The following is a 25,703-nucleotide window of genomic DNA, read 5'->3' on the forward strand; positions in this document are numbered from 1 at the left end:
TTAGCACTTTCTATAATTTAGCTCAGTATTGAGAATATTATGATGATCAAACTAAATTGTTGAATTAAAGTGATAGGGAAATCTATTAGAAAGTTTCAAATGATAAAAATATTTTGAAATAAGTTAATGTGTTTCTATTAAAATATGCCCACAAAAAATACTGCCTAAATGAAAATGTATTCTCATAGTCTCTGTCCCAAAGTCATTCTGAGTGACTAGCATGTATTTAGTCTAAGCATACTAATATCACTAATTTATGAAATTAATCTTTTAAGTCAAGTTTGAAAAATAAAGGTACTATATCTTTAATTTTAAAGAAAGTTATTTTTCCTCTATTGTTTTCTGTTGAAATAATGTTAATTTCCAACATATCAAATATGATTATAGTTAAAATCTATGCCCCACCTTTCCCCCCATTCAGTTATGGATTACAAGAATGCCCTCTAGTGGGCATTACATAATATTTTCTTTCCTTGAAAGATGATAGTTACAGACAAAAAAATAAAATTTGCCTTTCAAAATAGTCTTTTAGAAACACAATAGAATACACATTGAAACATTTATATTGTCACAAAATTATTTGAGAACATTATTTTTTTAAAGAAATAATTCACAGCTTACTCCTTTCAGTAACTGGCTAGGACTTCATTTTTTTAACCTATGCCCTCATGCCAATTTCAAGAGGACTACTATGTTGCAGCCTTCTCTGGAGGTTCTTAATGGTGTTTCTAGCGTTTGAGAATAATATTGCCCATTTCACAGAGGTCTGTTCCCTCTTTGTGTTTATCAATGTCTTTGATATTTGTAAGATGATGCTTTGGAAAATGAAATACATATAGAGTAATTACAGTTTCTTTTAAGATTCTTGCTACATTCACACAGAAATGTTTCTGTGTTAAGACTCTTTCCATCCATTTACATATTTATGCTTATGATATAGTGATATGATAATCTGAAAAATAAAATCAGCTGTAATTATTTTACAATAAGATATTTTAATCTTCATTATGTACTTTTTATAAACATAGTTCATTAAAGCAGTTGGAAATAATATTATTTTGTTAATCATTGCTGACTTCTTAATTGTTTATTCCAGCTAGAAAAATCATCGTCACATCATTTAGTGACCTAAATTCTGTTTTATTTAAAATACAGTGGACTTGTTGTGCATTAAGAAATCTTTTTAAATGTTGAAATATTGAAACCCTGTCAGCAAAAGTGAAATTGCATATAGTTTGCCATTTATCAAAAATTTATTTATCTATTTGCTTTGAGAATAATTTTTAATAGCTGTATACAACTTGTATTTATGCTGATCAAGAATTTCTCAGCACTGAAAAGTTACTGCTAAAGCCTTGTTAAATTTTGCATTTTCAAATATTAAAGAACAAAATAATAATAAAACTATATTTTAAATATTTACAGTTAACATAATTACTTGACATATGAACTGCCCTAAAAAATTGGCTTAAAAGTATTAACAATTCACAATAGTATTTTAAACACAGATTAATAATGAGTACTGGTCTTCCTTCCACTCATTAACATACTTCAAAGAGAGCTTTTTAGAACAGCAGGTATAATGCTGCCATTGGGTAGGCTGCATATCATCTCTAACAATTGAGAAATGCTTTCTAAAGCACTGTGTTTCTAGGATGATTTTGATACAGCGTTTTGCCAAACTAAACTAAAGGAAGTCAAAACTTCCTAAAAGAAACTTCCTAACATCAGTAAAATGACTCTGTAAAGGATCAGTTCTGATTTCAAATATTCTATCTCTAAAATCTAATATGAAAATTTCAAACTGACTTCTAGAATAGTCCCCAACTTAATATTAATTAAAATAAGTCTTCACTAATGTAATTAATGGTGCATTGTGGACCCAATGGACAATACCATAATGCAGAGACGATCTAATTCAATTCAACAAAAATTACCTGAATATCTGCTATGTACTCGTTTACAGTTTTCAAGGTCATCTATCTTCTCTGATCATTACTGTGCAAGGACTACTTTCAAGATCATTTATCTTGTCCTGTCTTACTGAGGACCATCATTTACAAATTCAGAAAGTTTCCTCCATTGACCTTTGTATTTATTCTTCCTTTTCACTTCTTAATATCACATTCATCACTAAGTAGAAAGACCCCATGTGGAAGCAGAGATCTTGGGCGTTGGAGTTTAACAAACCTGGACCAGAATACCAGCTCTGTCACTTGCATGGTATTTGAACTTGAGCAACTTGCCTAACCTCTCTAATCCTCTTAACCTTCAAATCTAAAAAATGATGTCCACTCCCATAGAGTTATTGTGGAGATTAGGGTTAGTGATAGAATTTGTTTTTCCAACACTCACTAGAAATTTAATAAATATTAGGTAATATTGCTTCTATTCTGTCTATAACAACAACTTTCATGAAAATTTAATGAACACCTTCTATGTGTTGGGAACAGAAAATATTAGACCTGTTGATAGTATTCCTTAGCTCTTGGGTGCCCTATTCTGGTTTTTCTTGTGATCGTTGCTGTTGATGCTGGGGCTGCTATTGTTTTTCCTGTTCTCTTTTCTCTTTGTGTTTCAGTTTGAATAATTCTTCTAAATTTGGTAAATGTATATATTGTGAAATGTGTAGCACAGTAAGATTAGTTAACACACTTTTCATCCCACAAAATTACCATTTATTTGTTTTTCTCTAGCAACTTTCAAATATTCACTACAATGTTGTTAACTGTTGTCACCATGATGTTCATTAGATTCCCAGAAACTATTCATATCAAAAATGACAGTTTGTAGCTTGTGACCAACATCTCATTTCCCCCACTTCCAGCCCTTGGCAACTACTCAATCCTCTTTCTGTTTCCATGAGCTTGGCTTTTTGAGCTTACATAGATAAATGACAGAGTATTTGTCTTTCTTTGACTTATTTCACTTGGCTTAATGTTCTCAAGGTTTATCGGTGTCACAAATAGATTTTCCTTTTTACTTATGACTGAATAATATCCCACTGTATACATACCACATTTTCTTTATGTATTTATCCATCAATAAACATTCAGTTTGTTTCCATGGCTTGGCTATTGTGAATAATTCTGCAATGACCATGGGGTGCAGATATCTGTATGACACAGTGGTTTCATTTCCTCCTGATAAATAACCAAAAATGGGATTGCTAAACATGGTAGTTCTATTTTTTTTAACAGATCCCTTTTCTCCACATCCTTGCCAACATATATTATCTTGTGTCTTTCTCATAATAGCCATTCTAACAGGTGTGAGGTGATATTTCATTGTGGTTTTGATTTGTATTTCCCTGATGATTAGTGATACTGAAAACATTTTCATGTACTTGATGGCTGTTTATGTCTTCTTTGGAAAAATGTCTATTCAAGTTTCTGCTCCTTTTAAGTGGATTATTTGTGGTGTTTCTTCGGCTACTATATGAGTTGTATGAGTTCTTTATGTACTTTGCATCTTAACTCCTTATCATATATATGATGTGCAAATGTTTTCTCCCATTCCATGAGAATGGAGGAAATTTTCATTTTGTTGATTGTTTTCATTTTGTTGATTGTTTCTTTTGCTGTGTAGAAGCTTTTTAGTTTGATGTAGCTCCACTTGATTTTTGTTTTTGTTGCTTGTGCTTTGGATGTCATATCCAAAAAACCGTTACCAAGACTAATGTTAAGGAGCTTTTTCTTCTAGGGGCTTTATGATTTCAGGTCTTATAAACCCTTAATTCCTTTCAAGTTAATTTTTGTAAGTGGTGTAAGATGAACTATTTGCAGTTTTATTATTTTGCCCGTGAATATCTGATGTTTCCCAGCATCCTTTATTGAAGAGACTAATCCTTCCACCATTCAGTGTTCTTAGCATCCTTATCAAAATTAGTTGACTCTATATGTATGGGTTTATTTCTGGGCTCTTGATTCTGTTTCATTAATCTTTATGTCTGCTTTTATACCAGTACCATCCTGTTTTTTTAGATAGTTCACTGTTGGCATATAGAAATGCCAGTTTGGATAATTTCTATTGACCTGTTTTAAAGTTCATTGATTTTTTTTTTCTTCATTCCGCTGATGAGCTGGTCAAAAGAATTTATCTCTTATGGGCTTTTTCCTGTCGTTTCAATCTGACTCTTTTATATGGATTTCATCTTTCTGCTGTCCTCTCATCTATTTATACATCCATCTTTTTTTCCCCCTTTTTAATGTCTGGTAGTTCTTGAGTCCTGGACCCGAGGTGTGAGTCACAGTTGAACTGTTTTAAATGTTTTTGTTTTTTTTTTTTATTTCTAGGAGAGAGAGAGAGAGAGACAGCATGAGCAGGGGAGGGTCAGAGAGAGAGGGAGTGACAGACTCTGAAACAGGCTCCAGGCTCTGAGCTGGCAGTCAGCACAGAGCCCGACGCAGGGCTCGAACCCACGAACCGCGAGATCATGACCTAAGCGAAAGTCGGACGCTTAGCCCACTAAGCCACCCAGGCGCCCCTCAAGTTGAACTGTTTTAGATTTTGTTGTTGATATCATTACCTGCAGTGGGCTGCTATTATCTTGTGCTTAGAGTAGACTACTACCAGTGGAGTTTCTAGAAGGTATTTCTTAGTGTTTCTCCATCACCTTTAGCTGTATTAGAATCACAAAGGGGCTCTCTCTCAATGTTTTGCCCCTCCTCCAGCAATTAGCTTCTGTTGCTGGTTACTTAGTCCTAGTCTTATGGGTTTTATGTGCTCTGGTCCAGCTTCAGCCTTAGCAGGTCTTGGGTCACTGTGCCTCAGATTTTGAGCTTTCTCAACATCCCCCCCCCCCCCCGCTCNTTCATGGCAGATAAACTTTCTTGTTTCTGTGACTGGTTTTGGGCAATTTGAGGGCTGCCTGCCCCTTTCCAGTGGTGGTAGATTTCCACTTTTTAACAGAGCAGAGTCTTGTGCCCGAAAGAGTTTCTTGCTCTTCCCTAAAGGAGCTTTTGCTTTTATACTTCCCCTAGAAGCTTTGGGATTGAGTTTAATGACTGTGTGCCAGGACTGTATGGCTTTTCTTACATATAAATGAGTGTTCCAGTAAAGTAACTAGGGCTTCATACATGTCTTCCTGAAGCAGCTTGTCACCTCCTCCTTGCCTGTACGCCCAAGAGAAGCTCTTTTCAGTCTCCTGTCTTGCCCCTAGTCTTTCTCTTTAGCACCAGGTAGTAGGGTTGCCTGATTTAGCAAATACTTGAGTTTATCTGTGGAAGAGGGCTTGCAAGTAAAGCTCCCCTTGCCTTTGTGACTCCTAACTATCCCAGACTGACATCTTAGCTCATACTTGGTCTTTTAAGACTCCTAAACCTTAGCAGATTTCTTCTTCCCTTATATGCCAGTTACCTCTCCCCGTGTACTTGGCCTGGAGGAAATAGGTCTTGTGTCTCATCTCTCATCAGAAAGGGCTTCTAGCCCTTTGAAATTCAGTTTACTTGGTTGCCTTACAATTCAGCTCTCTGATAGGTCCAAGAAGAATTATGATTTGGGGAGGGGGGGTTNTGTTTGTTTTTTTAAATAATCCAGCTTTTTCTCATTGTCAAGATGGGAGTTGACATCCTTTTGGTGCTGCTTTTTACATCCTAGATAGAAGTGGAATTAGAGCAAAATGAATTAAAAGGTATGATTCTTGGTGTCAAGAACTTAGTAAGACAAGAATGTGCTTAAAATGAAATATTACCTTTATAAGACACCGGAATGGTAGAGAATAAAGTGAATAAAGCTGACCAAAAAGACGAGATCACAGTAAACTGGGAGAACTGGGAGACCGGGCTCTTGGATGTGTCTGGACCACTTCAAGTCATCCTCCTGAACTAGTCTCACATAGCACTCAACTGCTCAGGGGTATAATTAATGCTTCTATAAAATTTTATTTCCTTGGTCTAATAATAATAGCCCTCATCAGCTGAATTCATCAGACTTCACCAAACTCAGATCTTGTTAATCCTTCCAATGTACTCTTTTGCCCTGACGGGAATATGTCTTCAGTATCTTTGGAAAAGTAATCTGTTGTCTCTTTACCCTGCCATCTCACCTACCTGGAACATTAACACTCATGGTCATTCCGTAACTACTGTCTGCTTTAAAAATGAGGTTAAAACTTGCCATTTTAAGAAAGTCTTTCTCAGGTTAATTCTCAGACAGTTATTTCTTCTGAGTCTCTGAGAACTTACGTATCTAATGTAATTCTAAGGAACAGAGTGCTGTTGAGGGAAACCGGAGCACCTGTGTTGGGAGTCTTAGCTTTGTCTTTAGTTGTCTAATCTTCCCCAAGACACTTTTCCTTGTTAAGCTGTTGTTCCTCGAATTTGTAAAAAAAAAAAAAAAAAAAAAAAAAAAAAAAAAAAAAGAAAGAAAGAAAAAAGAAAGAAAAGAAAAGAAATAGGGAAAATGTTAACCAAAATTGTGGCAAATTAGATATTTAATGGAAAACAGTATAGTATGTAAAATATCAAACGTGCCAAAGCAAATCAATCATAGATAAGTCACTTCACTCTGTGCTATAGTTACTACCAATGAAAAAATTACATGTGTTTTAAAACCCTTCAGTACAATGCCATGCATTCTTAAGGTACTGCCATTATAATTATGTATGGTAGAGTTTCATTTATTTCCATATTATTTCATGCACGTATTTTTATTTAGTTTTTATTTATTTTATCTTAAACTTGGAGGTTTGCTATGGACTTTGGGTAAGCAAGGTAACACTTCTGGACCTCAGTTACTTCAACTCTAAAATGGGGACAGTAGCACAGAGTACCAATTTTTTAAAAATTCATATATTAAAAGCATCTTAATTTTATGAAGTCTAAAGTAGTGTGTTTTCCCGTTCATCTGTGCATCTTAGTTTTCCCCCTGCTCTCAACCCCCCCATGAATTTAAAGGTACCCAGCATTTTACCTTATTAGTATCTGTCTGCCATCTAGTGACAAAAATGGCAACTGCAAAATCACCTGGTCCTTATGTACCAGGGGAATGTTTCTCACCATTCAGCTGTCAGAAGCGCTTTCCGGAAACCATTGTGGTAAAAAGAAAGGAAGCATCGATCTTGCTTATTGTAGCTGAATCAAACTTATTTCTTAACGTATCTTTAAACATTAAGTTTGATGGTGGTGTGACTTGGACCTTCAGCCTCTGTCACTGTCTTTGTACATGTGCTTGTGGTTTTTCCTTCATCGGAAATGCCTTTCCTCCTTGTTTTTATCAGTCCATTTTCTTTGTTTCATTCAATGTCTAGCTAGAGATTGAGATTCTCTGGTGGGATATCTTCTTGAATAAATTTTATTCCATGCTGAAAACTTTCCTTTTGCTTTATTGTAGTATTTTCTCACATTCTTTTTTTAAAATTTTAAAAAGTGTTTTATATATTTTTGAGAGAGAGATAGAGTGTGATCAGGGGAGGGTCAGAGAGAGATGGAGACACAGAATCTGAAGACAGGCTCCAGGCTCTGAGCTGGCTGTCAGCACAGAGCCCGACACAGGGCTCGAACCCACAAACCGTGGGATCATGACCTGAGCTGAAGTCAGACGCTTAACTAAATGAGCCACCCAGGCGCCCCTCTCACATTCCTAATAAGCATTCCTTGCTATCCACGTGCTTACTTCCAAAATTTTATGAATTTTTATGTGTGCTAGATGGTGTATTTTACACTTCATATCTCCATGTGAGCACATTTTTAGTTTACAGTTGTATGTGGTTAGGACCTGGTAGGAGACTGATGGAGGACCTATCATACCCAGTGCCTCATCTTATTTTTTAATCACTCACACCAGAATGATGTAAACTTCTCCCAAACTCTACTTATTTCATTTCTTCTAATGTCTTTTTGCATTCAAAAGATGTACCCTCTTGTCAAATAGTACTGGGTCCCACAAAAGCTGCAAGCGCTAATAGTTACTTGCTAGTTTGTACAGCCTGTGAGTGCAGTGGTGCAACAGTGAAGTGACCGTTGCTAACATCGTAGCTGGACCAGCCTGTGCAGTACAGCAACTTTGAAACCTCTTTATTTGATCCCAGAATTTGCCATTATTTATAGTATGTAATTACAGTCCTGTATTGTTACTATTGTTAATATGTTGACTGAGCCTACTTATTAGAAATATTACAATTTGACATCAATCATGACTGGTATTAATGGTCATTTAAGTATGTTTTCATCTATAATTACAAAGTTTGAGTTCAGTTGTATTCCTACAATGAAGGATAGTTCTTATTTATAACTACTTTATTATATTCAATATTTTGGCATTTTACTGCATTTTTATTGAAACTCTTGAGAGGAAGGATACCTTTTTTTGTATGCTTCACGGCATAGAAGACAGTGTAGTGTGTGGTAACAGGTGTTTAATGGATCTTTGTGGAAGGAAGAAATGCTAGGAATTTTTCAAAACTGAGATGTGGTTACTGCCTTATTTTAAGGAATGACAATAGCAGTGTTCAGTAATTTCTCAAATATTTGTTGAAAGAAAATAAAACAATAGCTGGCTTTCGATTACTCTCCATTATCAGATCTTGCAAGTTCGGGGTGTGTCCCTTGCCTGTGCATCCACCCCAACCAATTTTTCATCTCCTACTTTTTCTCGCTAGATCTCCTGATCTCCCCCACTTCCTTAAAACCCTCCATAAATATAAATTTAGCCGTCTTTTTGCCTTCTTAGTTTATCTCTGCCATCTAGTGATCAAAAAGCTAATTGCAAAATTAATGCATCCTGGAAGCACTCTGTGCACCAACACAGGTTGTAGGCCCCTCTGATAGCCGTCTTTCATTCCATTATGTATTCTGTGATCGTCCCACCACAGGACCTTTGCACATTATGTCCTCTCTTTTCATCATCAACTTCATAACTACTGACCTTTAAAGGCTCAATTCAAACATCTTTTGGGGAAAAACTTCCCTTGATTTTCCTGACTAGGTCAAATTTCTCATAGAAATCATACTCTAGTACAGATTATTACAGTGATAATATATATTTATTTTATGATTATTCAATGTAATTTATGTCCAACTTATTAGAAGTTCATTTAGATGAGGGCAGGGAGTCTTGTTCTCAGTCATCATTGTACCCTAGCCTCGCCCATAGAAGGCATTTCTGTGACCTTTGTTGAGTGAACAAATGAATGTAATGTTTTTCTTTACCTCCTGGACACTGAAAATGCTCATGTCACATAAACAATTAGGATAGCATTTACTTCTTTACATTACATAGTTTATCAGCTTTTGAATGCATTTAAATACTCCAAAGAAACGACCTACTATGTATGGAGGTATTCATTTATTCACGAAACATTAAATGTCTACTTTAGAGAATAATTTCATACAATTCCTTTATTTTGTTCATTAACTAATGAGGAAAATAGTTAAGTGTTAAAACTGATACAACAAATAATCCAAAGAACAGTTACTTAAGACAGGATTGCTGAAGCATGTATGTTAACAGATACCCAAACCACCAATATCCATACCCACACCATAATAATTGCATCTTTGCTGGCCACAATTCATCTCTATAGACACAAAGCTTTTGTATTGCCACCAGACCTCCATAGGTTAACTTCTGTCCCTGTAGGATTACAAGTAGTCAGAGACTATGAATGGTACAGACCTCTATAGTATCAGGTAGTCCTGGAAAGAAATACTAGACAATACCCAACAGTCTTTTGACAGGAAACAAGTAATTGTTTGCCAATTTCCGAATCTTTTGCAGTTTTCCCTGTAATGATAATCTCAAAGGTTATTTTTGTTCAGAAAAGGAAGGCTATTCTCATTAGGTTTGTCCTGATTATTTATATTGGAACAACAAGACTGATAATTAACCATAAAATTCTTCTTGACTCTTCTTTATAAATCTGGAGCCATGCAGTATTGACCAGCATCAGGCCACAGAATTTACTTCTTCCTGGAAGTCTTCATAAGAAATCTTGGTTTGGGCTTATAAAAGTCTGTTGTTTCCTATCTTGAAGCTAGGAAATTAAGCCAAGAAATCTTCCCACTGTAAGTTCTATCTAAAATACCTATAAACTAGGGTGAATTTCTCTTGAAAAGTTCTCCCGGTTTGCTGTTCCCTGACCTGATGGAAGGGCACCTATAAGGCTGGGCTCCATCAGGCAGGCAACCAGGCAGGTTTTCCTGGGAAGTCATTGTTGCCTTTGGCTCCATAAATATAGCCAACCTTTGTTCCATAATAACTAGGTTGTTCAATCTGTGTCCAGTTGTTTCCTTGCAAGGTAGATAAAGACAATGAAAGATGCAGAGTACAGTAGAATCAGATAACCCCACAAAGGCTTCTACACACCATCCAGAATTCCACCAATAGGACACCCCATCATCTTTTGTTCCTTTCAAAGTCTTTTACAGTTTTTCTGACACTATTGTGTATCACACAGGTGCTTGGTTCTGTGAGTATGAGAGGTAAATTAGCAGGATACCTGGCATCAAGAGTCTACTGTACAGTGAGAGGAAATTTAACCATGACCCCAGATCAGTGAGATGGATAAGTCCCATGAGAAATATGTGTTCAGGTATTCTAAGAATACACAAAGTGGGATAAAATTGATTGATGGCTAAGAAACTATTTCCTGAAAGGGGAACTCATGAGCCAAGACATGAAGGATAATTAGAAAAGGAGGGGAAACACCATGGAGAGGAATTTTCTGGTAGACCCATCAACATACATGTAGGACAGAGGCAGAAGACACTGGGAAGCATACAAGCAAGGAAGAGGGTGGGGTGGTGTTGGAGCAGACATCTGTATGGCAAACGAAGCCTTCAGGGAGGTTAATTTAACCAGATCCCTCTAGGCAAAGGTAGAGTATGAGATTTATTCTGAAAACTGTAAGGACCCACAGGAGGATTTACTTAAAGAGGAGGGTAATATTGTTAAGTTTAAAAAGATCTCTCTGTCAGCCGTGTAGAGGCTGTAGCATGCTACAGGGCAGAGACTTAGATTTTCAAATGAGAATAAGTGTGTACCGACCAACAGAGGTAATGGGGAGAGGAAGAGGGAATAAATGTACGAGTAGAGTTTTTCAGGGAGAGTCATTAGCATATGCAAAGGTCCTATAGTGGAATTAAGTCAGGGCAACTATAAGGGATTGAAAGATGGTCATGGTGATGCTTTGCGGGTTAGAACAAAGTGACTGAAGTGGGCAGGGCAGGCAGAGCCTGGTCTTGCAAGACCTGATAGATGAAGAGCAACAGAAAGGCATTTATGTTTTCTGTTTGTCTGTTTCCTTCAATGAATCCGTATTGAAGACCCAACTAAAAGTGGCTTCTCTGCTCTCCCTAAAAATAACGCAGCGGCTGCATCTCATTTTCTTCTGACTTGTCGGCATCTCTTTATCCCACAGACATCCAGTAAGCACCTTTTATATGCATACTAGTGTTTTCCATGCTGAGAAAGCATACGAAAGAGCGCAGAGGTCACAAAGAGCAGAACGTGGATCACACTTCCCGAGAGCTCAGAGTACGGTGGTGCAGGCGGACACATAAACAAGTGATGCAGTGAGAATAGTACATCGGCCAGAGGTTTGCCAATATGTAGCTACACAGAGGGCAGGTGAATAGAAGGCTTTGTAGAGGTTACATTTCAATCACATACTGAAGAATAAGCCGTATTTTTTCCAGTAAAGAAGAAGAGGTTTTTTTTCCTCCAATTTTTTTTTTACCATGTTAACTGCTTATAGCTTTATCTCTTAATCACCTTATAATCATTCTTTAAAAAAAATCTGTTCCCAGCTACAGGCCATATTATGACTGCCTTGGTGCTTATTTCAGGTACCTGTAGGTAATAATTCATGATGAAAGTCTTTGGGGACCCTTGCAAAGGTTCCTGTTGTGAACTTCTTACTGTGAGATTTCTATCCAGATCGGAAATAGATTTTTTTCCCTCTGAATCCATATAATAAACAAAATTCGTTCTGCTAGTATTTGCATCTGCTTATTATCATTATATTTAGAAAAATAAAGATGGATCCCTCTTCCCAAAAGTCAGTTGTGTTAAGAAAAAGTGTATAGATTTCAATTTAATTTAGCGTATTGAGATTATTTTTCTCTTAGTCATTTATATTTCAGTTTCTGTCTAGTTTCATATGCAGGTTTTCAACAATGATGTATCTGTGATTTATGATGCCAGGTACGATGTGCTGTTATTGGCTATGTGTTACCATCCTAAAGAATACATAATATATCTTCTGCAGTCTAAGCTTGCTACCTGTTATCCATAAAAGCTTTCTATTTACAAAATTGTGACCAGGTCTTTTTGCCCAGTGTGCTATGTTCTGGGCATAGTGGAAAAAAATCCTTTATTTCCCCTAAAAGTACAATCCCTAGGTCCCAGTCCTCTAGAAAGAGTAACAGAGATAAACTGGATTCATAAAAGCTCAGAAACTGATGATGCTTTTGTTAAATAAGTTGCCGTTTTTCTCTCTCTTGAATGTTAATCAAATTGTTAACTTTTTTCTCCTGTTTTGCTTTTTGATGTGTGCAACCTTAACAAATTATGTAATTTGATGTTATCAAGCAGTTGACATATTCACTACGTGTTTGGACATTGTCACTTCATATGGGGAGGCTGCAGTCCCTACGGCTTGATACATAGTCAGCAACTGCTAATTAGAAGCTTATTTAAGATAGACAAACAGTTCATAAGAATGTGTACTAAGAGTATACGCAGTACAAAGCTGAACACTCACAGAAAAGAAAACATTATATTAATCAGCTGCCATTCTAGTTTTCATTCTAACTCTGTTGTAAAAATTGATCACAAGGTACACCATTTAACAACATGCCTATGTAGGAATTGATAGAACCCTCACCTAGTGAGGACATATAAAACCAAATTCAAGCATATTTATGAAACTCAAGGTAACCTGTGGGAGAAAATGAATAAGGTCTTGGCAACACAGCAGAGAAAGACATCGGCTCTGGTGCCTATTCCTGATAAGGTGTATGAGCTTGGGCAAATTATGGAGCTGCTGTGTACCTCCAGATTTATCCCGGGGTTCATTAGACCCTGAGCTACTTAATGGCAGAGACTCAGCCTAATTCAGCTCTGTATTCCCAGAACCTAGCCCTGCTGTGTGTGTATATGACAGTGCTGGGCAATGTACTCTACGAACATAAGAATTAAGCTATGTATTTATTTTCTTATTTTGTATTAGTTATTTAAAAATTTTTTTTTAGTTTATTTTTTGAGAAAGAGTGATAGTACAGGAGAGGCCAAGAGAGAGAAAAAGAGAGAGAGAATCCCAAACAGGCTCCACATAGTGCAGAGCCCGATGTGGGGCTCAGAACCATGAACTGTGAGATCATGACCTCAGCCGAAATCAGGGGTCGAACACTTAACCGACTGAGCCACCCAGGTGCCCCTTTTTGTATTAGTTCTTAAATAGGCAGTACTTTTTATTTATTTTTAAAAATAGCAGCATGAAGTCTCAGCTCTCTCATAGTTTTGTTTGGTTTTAGTTCTGATTTGTTCTGTTTTTCAGCAAAAATTGAATGCAAGGCCCCTAGCTGGCATAATGTTAAGCATATACAGAGGTCAGTATTATAATGATGACTAGTTTTTAGAAACAAAGAATTACATTTTGTGAGTTTTGGAGTGGTGGATGAAACGTATTTTTCCTACAGAAATAATATTGTAAGTGGTAATTGTGTTCCTAGGCCATTCCTCAAATCTCTTTTCCTCACATACCTCAAACTTGTAGTCGTAAAATAATATTACAGTTATAGGCCCCAAATACGTAGGTAGCCACCAAATTACAGAGGAACTCACTACACATTCTGAGCAGGCACTACAAGAATATATTTCTCTATGCATTCTTTCCTTTCTACTACTCTCAGCCCTGGCTTGGAGGAAGTAAAGGAGTAGGAATCAAGTATCATGGATTCCAGACATTTGCTTACTCTCTAGGGCTGCAACAGAAGAAACAGCTATCATGGGCACCTGGGTGGCCCAGTAGGTTGAGCTTCTGACTCTTGATTTTGGCTCGGTTTGTGATCCCAGGGTTATGGGATCGAGCCCCTCATCCAACTCTACCCTGAGCATGGAGCCACTTGAGATTTTCTCTCCCTCTCCCTCTGCCTCTCTCCCCCACTTGTGCTGTCTCTGTCTCTCTCAGTCTCTCTCTGTCCCTGTCAAAATTAAAAAGGAGAAGGAGAAGAAAACAATTACCTAGATTAGGAGATCAGAATGAGAAGACAGAAAGTCCTCAGGTGATATCATGGTTGACCTCTCCAAATTTCAGCTTTGCTGCCATCCAGTCAAAAGGATACTTTGCAGCCATGGACATCTATAGCACCCAGACTCTGGCCATTTCCTGGGGTGCTTGGGTGGTTCCGTCGGTTTAGCGTCAGACTTTGGCTCAGGTCATCATCTTGCAGTCTGTGGGTTAGAGCCCCACATTGGGCTCTACACTGACAGCTCAGAGCCTGGAGCCTGCTTCAGATTGTGTGTCTCCCTCTCTGCCCCTCCCCTGCTTATTTTCTCTCTCTCTCTCTCTCTCTCTCTCTCTCTCAAAAATAAACATTAAAAAACCTTCTTTAAAAAAATTAAATGCCTAAATGAATGCATGCTATTTTCTACTTATAGAAACTAAAGCTCTTACAGGAAATGACTGATTCCAGGTCTGATGCAGAAAATGTATAAGTTGAAATGAGATATTATGTTGGGCCCAAAACAAGAAGCTTACTAAAGAACTTCTGTGGTCATGTTTAAAGGACACAAAAGCCAACCTGAATGGACTAATGCTGGATCAAAGATGGGACCATTTAAAAAAAACTTATTTTATTGTGGAAAGAACACTTAACATAATTCAAGAAAAGTTTATAAGAATTCCTGGATACCTTTCATACAGGCCAACAATTACCAGCGATGGCTAATCTTTCTTCTGTGCCAGCTCCACCCATGACCCTGCTCCACCGCTGGGTTATTTTGAAGTAAATACCCAGTAGCACATCACACATCATTTAACCTGCAAGTATTCCAGCTGTATCTCTAAAAGTTAAGAACCATTTTTAAAATGCATTCATGGTATAATTCAGTAATGAGACAGATCACACATCAAGAAGAATCTACCATGACAGACTGAGCCATATGAGATATATACAAATGATGATGACTTTTTGAAAGCCCGCACAGCTCACCTTTAGAGATTGTTAGGTATCAGCTCATTACTCTGGAAATTGTTAAATGGAAAGAATCAAGGATTTGTCATACCTCTCTGGTACACATTGAATTTCAAAATAGCCAAATAGTTAATAGGACAAAATCCTTAGTAGAATGCCAACAAGGAAAGATAGTAGAAATGCTTTTGAAAAGCATAATTTTGAAGCCCCTAATGCATAGTTAATTTACCCAAGGATTATCATAAGATGCTAAAACTGTCAGGTGAACAAAAATTCATAATGGATGGTATCAGTCAACCTGAATCCTGAAGCCATGAATCAATCTTAGTAACACCAAAAGTGAGACATCTTAACAGTAAAAATGATGCAGTAAAAAACACGTATCAACACCTGTAGCATGTTCTTGCCAAAAACAGAGAAAAACAAAAAAAACAGCAACTGAATCTGTCCAAGCTTCCAGATATAACTGCCAGTTTATAAGAAGAGGATCAAATCACATGTCTGAGGACACAAATGCCATAAAGGGAAGGAGAAAGTGGAACTGATAGTCTCTGACGGAGACTTGGCAGACACATCAACCAAATACAGTGTTAACCTTGTTGAGATCCAGGTGAACAAACTAAAATATTTTGGGGGTAATAAGGGAATATGAAAATGGCCTGAGAATAGAGGATGTTAAAGAATAATTGCTAATTTGTATGGTCACAATATTTTGGTTGTGTTAAGGAACACTTACCTGTTAAAAATACACGATGCAGTTTTTCCAGGTGAGATGATGGCTTGTCCAGCATATGGTTCAAAGCCTTGCTGTTTAGCAAATGACGTCCAGACTCAGCAGCACTAACTTCACCTGAGAGCCTATTAGAAATGCAGAAACTCCGGCCTCATCCTTAGAACCACTGCAGAGTCAGAATCTACGTTCTCACCATGATCTCCAAGAGATTTATATGCATATTCAGTTGGAGGAGCACAGCTTTAAAATAATTGGAGAGATGGGATAAAAGAAAGAAGATTGGCAACTATTGATGATTATTGAAACTGGGGGATAAGTACATGGGGATATGATTGATTGTAAGTCAAGTAGTTTTAAAACAGGGACTGACAGACTGTCTCTGTGTGTGTGTGTGTGTGTGTGTGTGTGTGTGTGTACTTTCAGTCCAGTAATTTGTTTTTGTTTATTAGTTCGAGCTGTAAATGTTGACATAAATATTTCCTGATTCCCTCCCCCTCTAACTGAACAGCTTGTCAAGTTATTGGGTAATATTCAAAAACCTTTAATGCATATTTCTTTTAAAAGTGTTCCTTGTCAAATAAAATTCTTCCTTTAAAATTTATGAAAAAGACTTAACTACTAATGCCACTTTATTGTCAACTCCCCTCTCTAGGCACGCTCGAAAAGACCTCTTAAGAGCTTTGATGGTGCTCTGTATGATGACGACCATGACGAGAGAGCAAGCAAGTAAGTCGTGATGGATTTTAGTGTCCTAAGTGTTGTGGCCAAAAGGCAAGAGTTCTAGGATTTCAAAAGATAATTCAAAGAATGTACACTCCTAGCAGTCAAATTTTGCTGCCTTGTGGGGTTCTTCCGCAAAAAGAGCCTGTGCTCAGTGGAGTCTCATGGGGGATGAATCTTGAGATGGGAAGAAAGATAGACTTGAACTCTCTTGTTCTTGGAAAACAATGATGCCCACAGAAATATCTGCGATAGTGTATAAGGGGAAATAGAGCCCACTTAAACTAGGCTCCTGCCCACCTAGTGAAGAGGGGTAGGTTAAATAGCAGGAATAATGCTAAGAGTCAATTCAAACAAATTCACTTGGGGGGACGGGAGGGGTTTAAATCCATGGTGATATAAGAAGATGAAATTCTAATACAAAATGTTAAAAATTAATTTTACTATAAAATAAGGGAAATAATAATAGATGTTTAATTTTTTTTAACATTTTTAACTTATATGGGGAGGACAAAATAGATACTCTTTTTTCCCTGTTAAGTATATCTTTGTCTATATAAAGGAATATTCATTCTTCTCTAAAACAAACAAATGAATAAATAAAGGGAAAACCACATACCAATATTGAGAGTTAACTTGGCGATCGTGAACCCTCCAAGTGTTCCATGTACTATTTCTAGGGCTGATATCCCAAATCCCTCAGAATTAAACTGTGTGGAAAGCCCTGCTTCTGCCTCCAGATTAAGGTCCCATAGTTGTTTGTCTGTTTTTTCTTAGTACACACACTCAACATTCCCCATATTTGAATTGGTATGTACACATCACTCTGAAGAATATGACCATGAACCAATTAGCCACTTTCCTGTTGTTCCACTGAAAAGCCCTGTGGTTTTAAGACTCTCTCACTACTTGAATGTAACCGGGGGGAGGTTCTCATGCTGTGTATGTGGCTGTGTAACTACTAGGATGTGCTTCATCTTTCTCCAGGTTATCCTCTGAAGATGGAGAAGAGGCTTCTGCTTATTTCTATGAAAGTGATGACTCCGTTGAAGCAAAAGTAAAGACTCCTTACTCAGGTGAAATGGACCTACTAGGAGAGATCTTAGATACACTGAGTACACACAGCTCTGACCAAGGAAAGCTGGCAGCAGCGAAGAGCTTGGATTTCTTCAGATCAATGGATGACATTGATTACAAGCCTACGGTTAGTTGATTTTACAGCCTGTAAAATTAAATTAAAATGCCCTTACCCTTTGCTGGGAGTTGCCTCATGTTATATATAGTCTTAGTTGAGGCATTTTATCTCTAACAGGTAAATTGTCAAATCTTCAAAAATATAAAATTTAACCATGAAATATTTCAGTATATTCCCATTTATGTGTCCAATTCTAGTGTTTATTGTCATTAATTGAAAAAAAATTTCTTTTGCGGTGCCTGGGTGGCTCAGTAGGTTAAGCGGCAAACTTTGACTCAGGTCATGATCTCAAGGTTCGTGAGGTTGAGCCCCACATCAGGCTCTGTGCTGATAGCTCAGAGCCTGGAGCCTGCTTCAGATTCTGTGTCTCCCTCTCTCTCTCTCTACCCCTCCTCTGCTCACGCTCTATCTGTCTCTCTCTAAAAAATAAACATTAAGAAAAAATTTAAAAAGAAAAAGAAAAAAAATTATTTTATCAAGCCATAATAGTCTCTTACAATCTAATTTTATAGTTGTCTTCTTTGGGAACTTTTTAAAACCTGAAATGTTTCCACTTTTTTCTATATTTCCTGGATCTTCAAAACATGTTTAATTAATGTATCAACTCAAGTAATTTTTTTATTATATTGCTTCAAAAATGAGCAGTGTTTTAAACAAATTGAACTGAATGCTTTACAAACACAAGAGATGGAAGTATGAGTAATGACAACCCTGTTGTGACTGTAAGTAATTCCAGAACTTGGCATCGATTAGATGAGATAGTTGGTCTATTTGGGGGTTTTTGGGGGGGGCAGGGGAGAGTTGGCAGGTTCTTTTTATTTAATTTTTTATCTTTATTAAAGAGAAATTGACAAATAAAAATTGTATATATTTATATATTTTCTTGTTAATAGAGACGTTTGCTGGTGTTCAGAATTAACTGTTGATGCTGTGTTTCTTCTGGGAAGAACTTCAAGTTCCCAGCCTTGAAAGATATTATTATTTATTTCAAACTGGAAAAAAGTGCTCAAGTAATACTGTATCCGCATTAAAATTTCTCTGAATTTGTGGTTTCTGCTTTCAGAATAAATCCAATGCACCAAGTGAGAATAATCTGGCCCTACTTTGCAGTGGTTCTGGTGACCAAGTAGAGTGGCATCTTGGGCAAGATGATAGCGCCCTTCATGGCAAACACCTTCCTCCATCTCCCCGGAAGCGAGTTTCCTCTAGCGGTCTGACCGATTCTCTGTTTATCCTGAAAGAGGAAAACAACGAAAAATACATCAGTGTTGACAATGTGAGGGGGCCCATGGTCATGGAAAAGCCAGCTTCTGCTTCCGAACTAGATTTCCAGCTAGCTTCACCTGAAGTTTCCCAAAATGAAAAATGTAAAACAGAAAAGAAGGAAACACTAAGCCAGATTTCAGATGATCTGCTTATACCCGGGCTTGGGCGACATTCATCTACTTTTGTTCCTTGGGAGAAAGAAGGGAAAGACGCCAAAGAGACTTCAGAAGATAGTGGACTGCTTCATGAAGTAGTGTCCTTATGTCACATAACATCTGCCTTCCAGCAAGACTTAAACATTTCAGAGGAAAACACAAGTGGAAAGCCAGCTTAAATCAACAGTTAGCAGTCACTCACTTCCGTCTAAGCTTCTGTGGAGACATTTTAGGATTCCGTGTAATCTCTATAGTAAACAGAATTATATGTAGGAATGATAGTTCTTAGTTCTCTCTAAGAATTATTTTTCATTTGGAACATACATTTTCCCTACTTGTTCATCTCGTGAGTATATATTATCAATTGATTTTTTAAATGTAGAGCTAATTCTTCTACTGTGCTCTTCAATCAGGTACTAGTGTGTATGTATGTTGAAAGTATATGTTGAACATATGATTTCCCAGTATTTGGTGCTTAATGCCACTCATTTATTTAAACTAAGTATGCATATATAACCCTTGCACATAACCAGTAGCTACTATTCTTATCTGGTTGAGCATGAACTGATCAGGATATCAAAACATCAAAACTAGCCTGAAACTACTGAAACTGTGGACCCACTAACTGCCTTAATCTTAAGCCTATATTTAGCATACTTTAATAATTTATGGAATTACCTGTAACTTTTGGAGGATAAGTTATGTGTTCTGCAGAGCAATAATGCCTTTTTCTATTCATTGAATCAAAGACAAAATTAATTTTTCAAAGTTAAAAAGCTCTCGTGGACACTGCAGCCATGTTTTCCAAAACGTATAAAGGTACACATTTACCTTTCACTCAGTGAAATATATGAAGTGCTGAACTACAATGTGAAATTGATGACTTCTGTTTACAAGTGAGACACTTTAAATTTTTTTCCCAGTCTCTCTGTATGCCTTTGCTATCTAGGAATCCAGTCTCAGAAAGCCAAACATAACATGAACTGTCCTGATAAAGAAGTATTCCATTCTTTTTTTTTTTTTTTGTAACTAATTCTACATCATGTTTCTTTTCATCTCAAATTTACTTTTTAAAATAATCAACTTTACCTTTTAGAAATTTTAGATTTATAGAAAAATTATGAAGAAAGTACAGAGAGTTCACATATAACCCTACACACAATTTCCCATTACTAATCTCTTACATTGGTGATAAACATTTGCCACAACTAGTGACCCAATATCGATAGTCCATGCTTTATTCAGTTTTCCTTAATTTTTCCCTAATGTCTTTTTTGTGTTCTAGAATCCCATCCACAGTACCACATTACATTTGGTTGTCTTGTGTCTTTAGATTCCTCTTAGCAGTGACATTTTTCCGACTTTCCTTGTTGCTGATGACCTTGACAGTCTTGATCTGGTTCGATACATTGTAAAATGTCCCTCTATTAGAATTTGTCTGCTATTTTCCTCCTGATTACACTCTGATTATGGGTTTTGTGGAAGGAAGATTGCAGAAGTAAAGTGTCACTTTCATCACATCATATCCAAGGTACATAATGTCAGCATGATTTATCGCGGCGTTGATGTTGACTTTGTTAGCCTAGCTGAGGTGGTGCGTGTCAGGTTTCTCCACTACACTCTCTCCCTCCCTTTCTGTCCTGTAGTGTTTGGAAGGAAGTCACCATGTGCAGCCTACGCTGAAGGAGTAGGACTTGTGCTTCCTCTCCCTTAGGGAAGAACAGCTACATAAACTATTTGAAATTCTTCTACATTGGGGATTCATCTCTTCTCCCTCAAATTCACTGTTAAATGTTGAAATTCACCTCACAAGGAATCATGCATTGACTGCTTCATGATAAGCTAGTTTGTAGGACAAAATCAGGTTAAAAAAAATCCAGCGGAGTTATGGTTAATTTGGTATTTGTGTATTCAACATATACTATGTACATCCCCAATCACGATTAGTTTTTAAAAATTGTCATTTTAGTAAAGGTGTTTGAGAAACCATTCAAGAACCTCATCAGCACTGTACCCTAAAATATTTACTGAAAGAATTTAGTTTCCAGTTAAAAAAAAAAAAAGAATCCTGGAAGGGGGTTTGTTAAAAACATTGCTTAAACCTATTTGTTCAGGTCAGTCTTTAAATAATTTAAAGACAATGGCCAAGATTTTTTTTAAACTACATTCCAAAATCTTGAGTGGATATGTTTAACTGGGGACAATTACTTATTCATGTTTATAAAGGAAGACAAGTCTTATTTTCCTTATAAAGATGGACCCTGTATACATTAAGGGAAAAGTATTTAATCCTTATTAACACAAAACTTAAGACTCAAGGTTCTTGTCAAATTTTGCCTTTATATACTCATTACAAAATTCCATTGTACTTTGTTGAAGCATGTAGTAAAAGAAGTTGATTTATCAGCAGAGCTGTTTTAAATGAGAAGGAAAAAAAGGTCAATCTGGTGGTTAATCTGCTTGGCAAATATTTCTTCATATTTTTTGAAAAGAAAAAGCCTTTTTTAACATGACTATTCGAGTGAGGCATGTTTTCCTTCAGAATTCAGTCTCAAGAATGGGGAAATTGTGAGTGTAGCATAGGTAGAGTTGGGGTTTTAGTCCATTTGCTTAATAGACATCATGGCTTCAGAAATGTAAGTTCTTCGGTCGTCCAGTCCCCTCATGAGATGTTTGACTACAGGACTGTGTTGTGAGGGTAGTTAGCCACTCACAAGCAAGTTTGCGTGAAGGTATTTTAAACTGGATTTGTGCCTTATTTTAACATGCAAAATCAGCTTTTATATTCTGTGTTAAAAAACAAAAGCTGTACATGTTGTTCTTGGAAAAAATCCAAAAGACTAGTATCCAAGAGACTACTAATCCAAAAGTAGGAGTATTTCAGATCACTAATATTTTGAGTATTCAAAGTCTGCTCTTAAACTAGACTTACCAGTATTGTGGTGGATATAGGGAGAGTGAAGTGAAGGTGAATTCTGAAATGAACAAAGCATTATCTTATTTTCTGCTATGCTCAAATTTTCTATTATAACTAAATGAAATATTTGTAAACTCCCCTGCTGTTTGAATTTTTTTTCTCCAAGAAGCTACACCTATTCCACAGCAGAGTTGTATAAATGAATAGGACTTTTGGCTTTGCTACATAGTCTTTCATCATGATTCTCCCTGAGTCCCACTCTGGCTTTTATCCTCTTTGCCCTTAAATATTGCATCTGTAGTATTTCAGAAGGCGATGGAAGAGTAGTGTGTGAATTTAGGAGCTGTTGTTTTGTTAAGTCAATGTGTTGTTATGTGGTAGATTTTGATGCTTACCTACTTTAGCATATTTTACAAAGGCACCAAAATATAAGCAGGATTATTTTTCTGACTAAAAATTAATAACTCATCCACTTAGGAAGTATTCATTGACTTTTTACCAGTCAATCAAGTATCAAGTCAGTCTGACTGTACCAGTCAGTCAAGGTACAGTATCTGAGGATATTAGGAAATAAAATAATTAACATAGTCTCTGCTCTGAAGGAACCAATTAAAAAATTTAAATTTAAATTAAGAAGGATAAGAAATTACAAATCTGTTGATGATGATGATGATGATGATGATGATGATAGATTTTTTGCTTAGAAGTTATTAGCCCAAGATTCTAACATCAAAGAGAGTCTTAAGGCTGCTTAATCAAAAACTGCTCCAAGTACAGAACCACAGTACCATTTCCAATTTCATTAACTTTCTTTATTATTATAATTAAGTAAAATAATGCTGCTATTTTAAGATATCTACTTCTAAAGGACAGACTTAGAGGCTCTTAGAAACTAAGTGCCCTTGTTTATCTGATTGTCATCACTATGCTCAATCCTTTGACCAGGCTCTAGAATGCAGTGATGCTTCTTTACAATACTTAGGGCCACTTTATTTACTTTAGGCCTAACTGAGGGTGTGGGTGCATGTTGATGGAAACTAGTTTTTACTGTCTTTATCTTGATAATAGCATTCTCTAGAAACCGCCTCCACTGTCCCTGCCTCTTAACTTAAAACTGTATGAGTGCTGTTGTTAGGATTCTGTGCTAATATCCTAATAGTTAGAATTCAGAAATGTTCATGAATTACTTGTTTCTTAAATGACATGAAGAAGTAGACTCTTGATCAAGAGGAGAAAACTGTGAACGTTCTCATAATCAGCAGTAGATCTTCCTTCTCATGTAGGAAATCTGGATTTTCAGGAAAAGATTATTTTCATGAATAAATTTTCTAATGCAAATTCCATTTTGCTTAGCATAACAGACCCTGATTCTGGGTAGATGCTTGTAAATCAGAATATAAATTTCAGAAAATAAAATGAATACCCAAATCTCACCCCCCAAAGCACTTCTTAATATAAGGAAATTGCTTTTACAGATTCTGTGTCAGTACTCACATCTTTTCTGTTGTCGAGCCCAGTACTTGGTTCATGTCTGCTCCTTAAAGCTTACTTAAGAGGCAGAATTGTTTTTGAGCAAACCTGTTAACATTTTTATTTGTTCATGATAGGGAATTATGTGTATTTAGAAAGATGCGTATTTTATTTTGAAAATAATAGGATTTTGTGCAATATTTTTCCTGCATAATTTAGTTCATATAAATATGCACATCTGCTTTTCTAGCAGATGCCTTAAGGTCATGTTTTTCAGTATTTGTGTAAAATTGTATGTAGCACTGTTCAATGTGATTTTAGAAAAAAATCCTTTATATTGTTGGTAGGAGAAGTGTTTTTGTTTATTTAAAATAATTATGGATATTGCATTATTGTAACATAACTAACTGCCTCAGCAACAATAAATATGCAACAAGGAAATCCTGAACTTTAGGTTAGTATTGACAGTACTATTACTTTACAAGAAATGTATATAGTGCAAAATGCTGATTTTACATATGTACATGTAACAAATATTCAGTTCTGCCACATAAATCCAAATGGCATTTGTATGGTGATGACCACATATGTAGATTGTAATATCCTTTGTGATGAATCTTTGGTAAGATTTATAAAGGGCATTGCCAATACTTCTTGACTGTCTATAAATTAAGTTAATTTTTGTATATTGTACAGTTTGTTTAACCGTAGAGCTTCTATAGATTTCTACTTTTATTATACTTGAACGAGGCAGAAAAGCACTGTGGAATATCTGTAGCTCTGGATGCGATATGCAGACATACCAAAAAATTAAGGTACTGAACAGCAACGTTAGCTGGATGCTTTCTATCCAGAAAGCTATGGTTTTTCAAACCATCCTTTAGTTAAGTAACTTAAAGCATGCAATCTTTTATCTTAAAAGGTTGCAAAGTCACAAATGATTACCTCTTTGATATGATAAACGTCCAGGTCTCTTTTGTCTCTGTGTTATTTCACTTCTCAGATGAGAGCCTTAATGAGGTACCTTAACAAATCCACCCTCTGGTTGGTTATATGATGTTTGGGACAGGACAGAATTAAAACCCTGTGCATGCTAAATGCACTGCAGGCATCAAGTCGCCATCCTATAGTATAACTTCCATGTGGTTCTTTCGAGAACCATCTAATGATCATACACCAAAAACAAGATTTCTTGAATCTGTTACGATTTAGTACTTACAGCAACGCCTAAAACAGCAAACAAGTATGAACTGCATGAAGTCTACAACTGAATATGCATAAAGGTTTTTTTTTCTATAAAAGGTACACGAGGGGTTCAAAATGGAACTTTTCCAAAGCTTATTTCTTTTGCTTTAAATGAATAACTGTTTAAAAGGACTGAACATCTTGAGCTTTTTGCTAGACATGGTGACAGATATCTGTACAAACCTACCCAGCATTGAGATTTGTTTCATTGTTCTTGCATCCTTGAGGCTACAGTATAAATCATCTCTAAAGGTGACTACTATTGGGAGGACATTGTGCATAAAAGTGTTGTTTGGGGAATTTTTAAAAAATATGCAAACATAAATATTGGATGAACTACATACTACCATAAAGTGCCCAACAATGCAGTTATGAAATAAAATTGGTCATAATTAAAGTTTTGCATTATGGTGGTGACTCTTCTTTTATAATTAACCAGTTATTTCCTGAGTGTTCTAGATGACCCATTGTAGGACCCAACAGTCTTCATCTCTGAGCTTTGTAGCAGTTGCACTGTAAATCCAAGCCTGAATCTTTCTGACAGGTCTGTTCGAGAGGTATCCATTCTTTCGTGTATGGTCAACTTTATATTCAGTTCTGATATCATAGGACAGGAAAGTAGAATGTCACCAGTATACCACAGCGGGACCATACAAGCGAAATGACTGTATTTATCGACTTTCATTTAAAAGTTGAGGACAGAGGTGAAATACAGTATATGAACAATGCGCTAGAGACTGGAAGGATGTATGTCTCATACAAGAGCTACGATAATTGCACCTGGGGCAAAAGTCAAATTCCTACTGAAATGAACACAGAATTTCCCTTTGGTTACAGAGTAATATGCTGAAATTGTCTTGTTTCC

The 25,703-nt window shown here is 36.4% G+C and overlaps 1 protein-coding gene across 1 annotated transcript in view; it reads left to right on the top strand.

The window, feature by feature from the left end:
* DENND1B (DENN domain containing 1B) overlaps nt 1-25,246 on the top strand; it is a 244,586-nt gene extending 219,340 nt beyond the window's left edge. Inside the window, exons 21-23 of the mRNA XM_077775092.1 lie at nt 16,523-16,596; nt 17,578-17,794; nt 18,849-25,246. Coding sequence (XP_077631218.1) covers nt 16,523-16,596; nt 17,578-17,794; nt 18,849-19,385 — 828 coding nt within the window. The 3' untranslated portion in view covers nt 19,386-25,246. The remainder of the gene's footprint in view (nt 1-16,522; nt 16,597-17,577; nt 17,795-18,848) is intronic.
* The last annotated feature ends 457 nt before the right edge of the window (nt 25,247-25,703 follow it).

Source organism: Crocuta crocuta, unplaced genomic scaffold (assembly GCF_008692635.1).
Source record: "Crocuta crocuta isolate KB4526 unplaced genomic scaffold, BGI_CrCroc_1.0 scaffold207, whole genome shotgun sequence".
NCBI lineage: Eukaryota > Metazoa > Chordata > Mammalia > Carnivora > Hyaenidae > Crocuta > Crocuta crocuta.